The sequence below is a fragment of the Gekko japonicus genome, unplaced genomic scaffold, assembly GCF_001447785.1.
Source record: "Gekko japonicus isolate JY-2015 unplaced genomic scaffold, Gekko_japonicus_V1.1 scaffold1940, whole genome shotgun sequence".
NCBI classification, from domain to species: Eukaryota; Metazoa; Chordata; class Lepidosauria; order Squamata; family Gekkonidae; genus Gekko; species Gekko japonicus.
The window spans coordinates 295232-305531 of NW_015162539.1; the positions used below are offsets into that span (position 1 = coordinate 295232).

Sequence of the window (10300 nt, forward strand, 5' to 3'; positions counted from 1 at the left end):
GACCCGGGTGCCGCATGATGGCGTGAGCTCCCGTCTCTAGTTCTAGCTCCTGCCAACCTAGCAGTTCGAAAGCAAGAAATTGCAAGTAGATAAATAGGTGGGAAGGTAACAGCGTTCCGTGCGCTTTGGTGGTTAGTCATGCCGGCCACATGACCACGGAAACATCTTCGGACAGCGCTGGCTCTTCGGCTTTGAAACGGAGATGAGCACCGCAACCCTAGAGTCGGATTCGACTGGCTTTCGAGCAAGGGACAAAGAAGAAAAAAGGGAAAAAAACTGAACTTAAACCTAGAATTCAGAACCTAAAAAGGTTAGTCAGGAATAGAAAAGGGCCAACTCTAAAAATCTAATCATAAAATATACAAAAATATATATGTGTGTTTATTCAACATAAATTAAAATAACAAACAAGGGCCCATTCATACCTCATATAAAACTATAAAAACATACAAGGGCTAATAAGATAGACCTAATAAGATAGACCTAACGCGTTTCGGCCTTTACAGGCCTTCCTCAGAGGTCTAATACATACAGAACATATTGGCATATTTTGTATATTTTATGATTAGATTTTTAGAGTTGGCCCTTTTCTATTCCTGACTAATCTTTTTAGGTTCTGATTTTGAGCAAAGGAACCTTTACCTTTACCTTTATGTATGTTTAGTTTCAAAAAGAAATAAAATTCTGCCCCTTGGGGCAGTTAAAAAAAACCAGAATACACGAAGCTGCCTTCTAGGGCAATACTGATTCTGTGAACTTAGGCAGATCATGAGAGGGAGGACAGGACGGGTTGCCTCAGTGCTTAGTCCTCTTGGCCCGTTCTTACACGTCCAGGGAAATGCCGATCGCCACTTTGGGGCCAGGATGGAAGCAATTTTTCTCCAAGCCAAGGATCCTGGAGGTTTTTTGTCATCTGGGCGTGGATTGGGGGCCACTGGGTGTGTGTGTGGGGGGGAGGTATTTGTGAATTTCCTGCATTGTGCAGGGGTTGGACTAGATGACCCAGGAAGTCCCTTCCAACCCTATGATTCTAAGGCCAGCGGCTCTACAAGAGTCTCGAGTGAAAGTCTTTCACATCGCCAACCGGATGCCTTTAATCAGAGGTGCTGCGGATTGAACCTGGGAATCTTCCGCACACACAAAACAGATGCTCTTCCACCAAGACATGGCCCCTTTCCTCCTCGCTTTGTGGCAGAGAAATCTTCCACCAGCTATCAGCCGTAAGCTAAAGGAAGCCTCCATGTTCAAGGGCAGTATACCTCTGAAAGCAAGTGTCTTACATTTTTTTTGCCATCAAGTCAGACTGACTTCTGGTGACCCCGAGTGGGGCTTGAAGGCAAGGGGACAATTCAGAGGTGCCTCCGTGTACTGGCCCTGGTATTCCTTGGCGGTCGCCCTTCCAAATACTAGCCAGGGTCGTCCCTGCTTAGCTTCTGATATCGGGCTTGCCTAGGCTATCCAGGTCAGGGCTGAAAGTGAATTTCTATGAGGGGCGAATGGGATTTCTGGGGCAGCTGGTTAGCCAGTGAGCGTTGGAGGATGCTGGACTAGATGGGAGTTTGGGTCTCATCCGGCAAGGGTGTCCTCCTATTCCCTGAGGCAGTAGTAGGACTGCAGGCCAGATGTGGCCCCCCCACAGTACTCACCCACAGTTTGCTTCTCTGTGCAGGCCTGACCAACGTTTACGACAACCTGGAAGTGTTCTTGAAGGAGCAGGCTTGGGACTGGACGTAAGTGGCCTTTGGGAAATCTTCAGGCCAAGGCCGGCGGAACTCCCCGCCTCTTGTTCGCCAGCAGAGTGTCCTTTTTGAACTGAGACCCGCTGGGGCATTTCTCAACCCAGTTCTGTGCCAGGGAACCTGTTCCGATTCTCAGCATGCCGTCCCCCAATACGTCGTCGTGTTTTTTACCTGCTGTTTTTTCTGTTTTAATTTCCTTATACTTTTGGGAAAGGAGCTGCGGTGGCTCAAGTGGTGAAGACGCTGAACTGCAGGCTGTGGAAGGTCGGTAGTTCAGCAGTTCGAGACCCGAGTGCCGCATGACGGAGTGAGCTCCCGTCTCTAGTTCCAGCTCCTGCCAACCTAGCAGTTCGAAAGCAAGACATTGCAAGTAGATAAATAGGTACCACTTCGGTGGGAAGGTAACGGCGTTCCGTGCGCCTTGGTGTTTAGTCATGCAGGCCACATGACCACGGAAACGTCTTCGGACAGCACTGGCTCTTCGGCTTTGAAACGGAGATTAGCACCGCAACCCTAGAGTTGGATTCGACCGGCTTTCGAGCAAGGGACCCTTTACCTTTACCTTACTTTTGGAAAAGGGTAATGCTGTTGTAATGACTTTGCTGTTTCCCCCGATTTTAGGGTGGGCATTTTTCAGAAACCCCCCCCCCCCCCCCCCTTTTTTTGGGGTGGCTTTCGTTGGGAAATTTTCTGGCTCAGGGTACACGGGGGGGTGGCGGAGAGTGCCGTCGGCTTGCATCTGGTTTATGGCAATTCTTTAGGGTTTCAAAGGCAAGAGACATTGAGAGGTGGCTTGCCACTGCCTGCCTCTCCATTGGGACCCTGGACTTCCTTGTTAGCCTCCCACCCAGGTACTAACCAGGGCCAGCCCTGCTTAGCTTCTGAGATCTGATGAGATCGGGCTGGCCTTGGCCTTCCAGGTCAGGACACTTAGAGGGCAAGAAAAGAGGGCCTGTGCTTTTACAGAACCGATTCCTTGCAGCGAGTACGTTCCAGAACTAAGCTGAAGAACACACTTCTGCTGTCCCCGTAGCCAGGATCCAGTCCCCAGCCCCGTAGCCAGGATCCAGTCCCCAGCCCCGTAGCCAGGATTTTGTGGCCCGCCGATCAGCTGGAGGGCCCTTTAAATCTTGCAGGAGAGGAGGGAAGGGGTGCGTGCCACCCCCCCCCACACACACACACTTCTCCTCCAAAGAAGAAGAAAAGGAGGAGATTGGACTTATACCCCGTCCTTCACTACCCGAAGGAGTCTCAGAGCGGCTCACAAGCTCCTTTCCCTTCCCCTCCCCACAACAGACACCCCGTGAGGTAGGTGGGGCTGAGAGAGCGTTCTCGTGGACTGCCCTTGAGAAAACAGCTCCGAGAGAACTTGTGACTGACCCCAGGTCACACCAGCAGCTGCATGTGGAGGAGTGGGGAATCAAACCCGGTTCTCCCGGATTAGCGTCCATGCACTTAACCACTACACCAAACTGGCTCTGGGTCCCTTTAAATGCTTTTGGGAAGAAAGGGGGGCTTTGAGGAAGGGGGCAGGGCCCCCCATAGCCCCACCGTAGCCATGGGCTAGCCAGTCCCACAGGGCTCTTGCTATGTGAGTTCCAAGACGTTGGGGTTGCCGTCAGCCTTCCTGAAACCTCCTTTCTTGCTTCCCTGCAGGATCCCGGTGACCAAGCTGAGTCTCAAGCTAGCCCTGGTGGCCCTCTGCTCCTTCATCGGCGCCTGCCTGACCTTCCCGGGGCTGCGGCTGGCTCAGACTCACCTGGACGCTCTCAAGGCGGCAGCCGACCGACCGTTGATCCAGTTGCGTAGCCAAGCTGACTTGCTTTCTTCTTTTTTTTAAAAAAAGGGCAGACGGGAGGGAACAGACAGGGTTAAACTTCCAAGCTTCGTACGTAAGTCCCTGTCCTTTGTGTCTTCTCAACAGCCCCGTGAGGCAGGCCAGGCTGAGAGAGAACGGCTGTCCTGAGGTCACCCAGGGAGCTTCGTGGTGGTAGAAGAAGAAGAGATTGGATTTATACCCCGCCCTTCACGACCCAAGGGAGTCTCAGAGCGGCTTACAGACTCCTTCCCCTTCCCCTCCCCACAACAGACACCCCCTGTGAGGCAGGTGGGGCTGAGAGAGCTCTCTTGAGGACTGCTCTTGAGAGAACAGCTCTGGGAGAACTGGGACTGACCCAAGGTCATCCAGCCAGGTGCAAGTGGAGGAGTGGGGAATCAAACCCGGTTCTCCCAGATTAGAGTCCGCGCACTTCGCCACGACACCAAGCCGGCTCACAGAGTGGGGGGGCTTCAACCTGGATCTCCCCAGTCCTGTAACCACTCTACTGCCCTGCGATCTGTGAGAGTCAGCTTGCAACCAGTGTTCCCTCTCAGCTGAGTTAGTGTGAGCCAGCTCAGTTTTTTAGCCTCCGGCTAACACGCTTCTGTCCTCGCTCAGGGAGGATGGCTCCAGAGCAAACTGATTTATGCAGCACCCAAATCGCTCGCTCACCACTTGAATGCCAGGAGCTCACAAAGTAGAACTTTTGCTCAGAAGATTCCACAGCTGAGACGGAGCATTGGCCACACTGTGCCAGAATTCCAAACATTTAATTTTTTAGGCCCCCACAATACCTTACGTGGCCAACTGATATAGATCCCTTCGTGTAATGTGCAATACTTCCTCTAAGCTGTGGAGTCCTGTAAGCAAAAATTCTTTGTGAGCTCCTGGCATTTGATTTATTTATTTATGTCATTTATATCCACTCAGGAACTTGAGACAGACCATGCAGAGTGAGTCGGGATGGGACGTTCAATAACCAATGCATTAGGATTGCCGTTGCCTGTCTTGGACTTCTTTGGCAGTTTCCCGCCCAAGTACTAACCAGGACTAGCCCAGGCTAGCATCTTGGAAGCGAAGCAGGGTTGGCCTTGGCTAGTATTTGAAAGGGCGGCCTCCAAGGAATACCCAGGCCGTGACGTGGACAGTGGCAAACCACCTCTGAGATGTCTCTTGCCTTAAAAACAAGTCTAGCTCGCCACCTAGTGGTGCATAACGCTAAAAGAGCTAGAACTTCGGGCTGCCAGACAATCTTCGGATCTCCCAGCTATACGACACACACTGCCATAGGACAGTAATAATGACTAACCAGGTCCGACCCTGCTTAGGTGCCAAGATCTGATGGGATTGGGGTAGCCTGGGCCATCCGATCAGGGGTCATGCTGGCTCGGGGCTGTTATCTGCCCCTTGGAGCTCTTAACCCTTTATGAGGAAGATGGAATGGCTGAAAGGAGGAGGGTGTCAGGTAGCCATGTCATAAGTCTGGAATTAGGGGTGTGCATTTGGTTCATCTGAACCGAATGCACCCCCGAAAATGGCTCATTCGGGCCCCTTTTGGGCCACTGCGGGCCGATTCAGATTCTCTGATCTGAATCGGCTTGCTGCCGAATTGCCGCCGAAATTCAGCGGCAATTCGGCCCCATTATATCCTATGGGCCATTGAAGTCAATGTCAAAAACATAGGATGTATTCTGGGGGCTGGAGGGGAGGGGATTTGAGGGAGAGGCTCCAAACCCGCAGGATAGATGCTGGAGCCTCTCCCCAAGATACCCAGCAAGTTTCAAAAACATTGGACCAGGGGGTCCAATTCTACTGGCCCCCAAACAGGTTGCCCCCATCCCCTCCATTGTTCTCTATGGTGGGGGAAAAGGTTCTTTTTTCCCACAGTGCTCTTAGTGGCTCTGGGGGGGAGGGGGTTTGAGGGAGAGGTTCCATATTTTCAGGGTAGCTTCGGGAGTCTCTCCCCACATAAGCCCCCATGTCCCAAAGCAATTGGACCAGTGGGCTCAATTCTATGGGCACCCAAACAGGTTTACCCCCATTACCTCCATTGTTTCCAATGGGGAAACCCAGCCAGCAGCACTTAAGGCAGGCAAGCAGGCAGCACCCAGCAGTCAGACTCTCCCAGAGAATCTCAGGGAAAGTGAACTGTCTTGGGAGGTGCTTATTTGCCATGAGAACAAGTAGCACACTCCAGAACAAATGGAACTGTGGCAGTGCAAGCATGCCACAGTGCCGAACGCCCAGACAGCGGGGGGGGGGGGGGGGGGGGAGGAGGCCAGTTTCAGCCAGTTGCTGCATGCGTGTGCAGCCTGCAAGGTTGGTGGTGTTGCTTTGCACACCACCTTCCTTGCTTGGGAGGGGGGAGAGAGAGTCAACTCAACCCAACTCTACCCTGGCCTGACCTGCTACCTCCCTGGACTTCTGGTTCCACCATCAGTTTACACAGGGCAGGGCCTGTATAAATGTTGTTCCTGTTGTGGGGAGGGGGAGGGGAAGGAGATTGTAAGCCACTCTGAGACTCCTCCGGGTAGTGAAGGGCGGGGTATAAATCCAGTCTCCTCCTCTCTTCTTCTTCTATTGTTTCTAAACAGGGAGATTCTGTTTTAGATGTTTGAAAGAAAGGTGGGCATAGAAAAGGGGAAGGACTGGCTTTTGGGGAAGGCTGTCACTTTTCCCCCAACCCCTTCCTTGCTTGCGGGGTTTTAGAAGAATGGGTTTCAGCTGCGCTTCTGGATTTGACCAGTGCTCGGCTCTGGGTTCTAAAGGCCAGAGTATCTGATATTTCCTCTGTGTTTTCCTCCCCCCCCCCCCCCCCCCCCGCTGCTGCTCCACATCAGTTTCCTTGCACCTGTGATCACCGTCCTCCTGTGGGTCAAACCGATTTCCCGGGATCTCCTCTTGCACGCCCCCATGGGCAAGGAAACGCGCCAAATGTAAGGGATTTTTTTAAAAAAACACATTTCTCTTTGGTTCTGAGAAGCTCTGCAGACGGTCTCCTTTTCTACCCTCCCATCTTTAGCCAACCGTTTCTGCAACTTCCGCCGGCGGAAGCGCCATCTTCTTTTCCCCCTGCATTAAAATGGAAGGGAGACGCGTCACGGTCGCACTGCAGGACGCTTTCAATAATTTCTGGTCCAGAAAGTGCCTTTCAAAGATTGTTTACCCAAAGCGTCCTCAGTAAAATTGTCCAAACCTCTAATCGCTATAGCACACTGGCTCTTTTTTTTTTCCATTTCAGAGGACTCCAGCCAGAGTACAACCCCCCCCCCCAATAAAATAAATACTCCCTCTGAGCTGTAGGGTCCGATGAAGCGGGAAGCAGGCCGGATCAGCGTGTTGGAGATCCAGCAAAGGGTACAGGCCGGGCCAAAGGGGGGTGGGGTGGGGGGAGTCTGGCAACGCAGGGGGAGGCGACCTTGGGTCTCCCCCATGTATTCATTTACAGCCTTCATACCCCACCTTTTCTCCCCCATGGGGACCCAAAGTGCCTCGCATCATTCTCCCCTCCTCCATTGCGCTCAGAGCCCTCTCTGTGGGCACGCGTGCCATCGCCCCAGCCAGGCCCAGACCATCATTCAAGTGTCGAATTCTCTGCCAAATAATTTTACGTAAATGAAAGCATTTGGGATTGCTTTCCTTCCTTTGTTTGGATCATCTTAAGTTAATGTAGGAGTTGTTTTTTCTAAAGTAAAACCTCAGGATTCAGGTTAAATGGCCGTGTTGGCACTTTGCGATCAATAAGTGGGTTTTGGGTCGCAGTTTGGGCACTCGGTCTCTAAAAGGTTCGCCATCACTGGCTTAGAGGGAACACTGGGTGGGAGTCACTTGCCCATCACCCCGTCTCCCTCAGTCGGGGTTTCCAGGTCCCCGTGGCCCCAGCAAGGGGCGGGGCGGGGCGGGGGGATCGAGTGGCCGGCTCCTGGCTGAGAAACGCCTGGAGATTTGGGGGTGGGGCCTAGGTGGGAAAGGAACCTCAGTGGGGCACAAGGCCACAGAGCCCACCCTCCAAAGCAGCCATTTTCTCCAGGCGAACTGATCACTCTTGTCTGGAGCGGAGCCGTAATTCCAGAGGATCCCCGGGTCCCACCTGGAGGCTGCCATCCCTACCCACAGTCCCTGCAGGATCAAAGTTTCCATTTACTTTATTTGAAGAGGGGAAGTGTGATAGTAATCATGGATTGGGCACTTTGAGTGGGAAGGCCACACCACAGCCCTGTAAGGGAGGTCCATGTTTATGTATTCAATTATTTGGAATATTCCTGCCCCATTTCCCCATATTATTATTAGTAGTAGTAGTAGTAGTAGTAGTAGACAGTGTGTGTAGTATGGCCAGGAGATCATAAGATTGTCTGATAGCCAGAAGTTCTAGACCAGGGGTGTCAAACATGCAGCCTGGGGGCCAGATCAGGCCCCCGGAGGGCTTCTCTCAGGCCCGCAGTGAAATTGGCTGTCTCCTGCTGCTTCTTCCAGTTCTGCTGCTGCTGCTGCATCATCATCATAGCTTTGCAGCTAACAGATACACACCTGAACGGCAGACTCAAGATGGCAACAGCACAGATATTCTGATGCAATAATTCAGAGCAAGAGGCATCAGTTATCAGACACCGTTAAATAAACAAAATATTGCAAGAGTGCTGATGTTTTAAGCACGTTTTTATTTTAAGTTAAAAAAAAAAAACCTTTGTGTTTGTGTCCTTTATCAAGTTTATATCTCCGCTACCTGGCGTTACATTTTATGACACACGTGGCCTGGCCCAACAAGGGCTCATTTATGTCAGATCCGGCCCTCATAACAAATGAGTTCGACACCCCTGTTCTAGATCTTTTAGCGTTATGCACCACTAGGTGGCAAACTAGTCTTGTTTTTAAGGCTAGAGACGTTTCAGAGGTGGTTTGCCGTTGCCTGCCTCTGCGTCATGGCCCTGGTATTCCTTGGAGGTCGCCCTTCCAAATACTACCCAGGGCCGACCCTGCTTAGCTTCCGAGATCTGACGGGATCAGGCTAGTCTGGGTTGGCCTTCCCCAGAAACCTTGCCCGAAGCAGTGAAGAATAAAGATATAATGCTAAAGAACAATGCCGTTCTAGCAATAAAGTTCACAGCGATAAAACAGTAATCTGGACAATCAGCAGTATGCAAATTTCAGAGCATTCAAAAATCTCAGCGCCAGGGATCCCTCCCCTTCCTCTGTGGCAGCCACTCACGTGGGTGTCCGGCAGATGGGAAACCTGAACCCGCGTCACAGCTCATTCTCTCAGCCAGCTGCACGGGACACTGACCTCTTCACGCGACTGTGCCATTGCGCATGCACACGGACACACGGGTTGCTTTTATTGCCTGTTGTGAACCGTCCTGGGTTTGAAAGTCCGCAGGGAGATACTGTCCTAAATAAAACACACAGGGGAGCTCGTAGTCGGGTAAGTCAGGAACGCATTGCGGAGGAGGAGAGATGTGTCTCTGAATGCTACCCTGGCCAAGAGGGCTGTCCCCAGAAAGAGGGGTATGTGTGTGCACATTTACCCCTAGTGTATACTTGTCCATTCATGTATCCCCCCCCCCACTTACTATTCACAGCTAGCCAGGGCACCTCTCTGTTGCATATTCTAGGCTGGGACCACAGTTTTCCCCTTGCAACGTTTTTTTTTTGTTTGTTTCTAGTCCTTATGGATGACTGCCTGCAAAAACTCTCAGAAGCACAGCTGAGCATTTCCAGCAATGGCAGAGCAGCCCCCATTCTCACCCACCCCTCCAGCAGTTCAAAATATTGTACAAAATGAGCCTCCAGCAAATGCACTTTGCCCGATTAGGGAAGAAGAAGAAGAAGAAGAGGAGGAGGAGGAGGAGGAGGAGGTTGTATTTATACCCCGCCCTTCACTTGGAGTCTCAGAGCGGCTTACAAACTCCTTTCCCTTCCCTCCCCACAACAGACACCCTGTGAGGTGGGTGGGGCTGAGAGAACTCTGACAGAAACTGCTCTTTTTCAAGGACAGCTGTGCCAGAGCTTGTGACTGACCCAAGGTCACACCAGCAGCTGCATGTGGAGGAGTGGGGAATCAAACCCGGTTCTCCCAGATTACAGTCCGCACACCTAACCACTACACCAGACTGCTCCATAATTCCTACAAGATGCAGAACATAGTTTGGGGAGGGGGGCGGGTTTCACTGTCAAGTCACAGCTAACTTAAGAGTTTTCAAGGCAAAAGACGAACAAATTGCCCACCTCTGTGTACCGACCCCGGACTTCCTTTGGTTAAGAGCGCGGATTCTAATCTGGGAGAACCGGGTTTGATTCCCCACTCCTCCGTACGCAGCCAGCTGGGTGACCTTGGGTCAGTCACAAGTTCTTTCAGAGCTGTTCTCCCAAGGGCACTTTCTGTCAAAGCTCTCTCAGCCCCACGTACCTCAGAGCGTCTCTGTTGTGGGGAGGCGAAGGGAAAGGAGATTGTCAGCCGCTCTGAGACGCCTTCGGGTAGCGAAGGGCGGGGTATAAATCCAGTCCTCCTCCTCCTTCTTCTTGATGGTCTCTCATCCAAATACTGACCAGGGCTGACCCTGCTTAGCTTCTGAGATCTGACGAGATGGGGCCAGCCTGGGCCATCCAGGTCGGGGCAGAACACAGTTGGGGGTGGCTTTTAAATAATACCCTTCAAAAGAGCATTTCAAAAGCCAACTTTTCAGATGTCATCTTTTCAAATTCTGTATTGTGTGTGTGTGTGTGTCTGCTACTGGTTTACCCCCCC

The 10300-nt window shown here is 51.9% G+C and overlaps 1 protein-coding gene across 1 annotated transcript in view; it reads left to right on the forward strand.

Annotated features, from left to right (window-relative positions):
• Nucleotides 1-10300, forward strand: part of TMEM161A (transmembrane protein 161A) — a 32237-nt gene that overhangs the window by 18652 nt on the left and 3285 nt on the right. Inside the window, 4 exon segments of the mRNA XM_015406312.1 lie at nucleotides 1670-1730; nucleotides 3396-3539; nucleotides 6381-6617; nucleotides 6867-6915. Coding sequence (XP_015261798.1) covers nucleotides 1670-1730; nucleotides 3396-3539; nucleotides 6381-6617; nucleotides 6867-6915 — 491 coding nt within the window.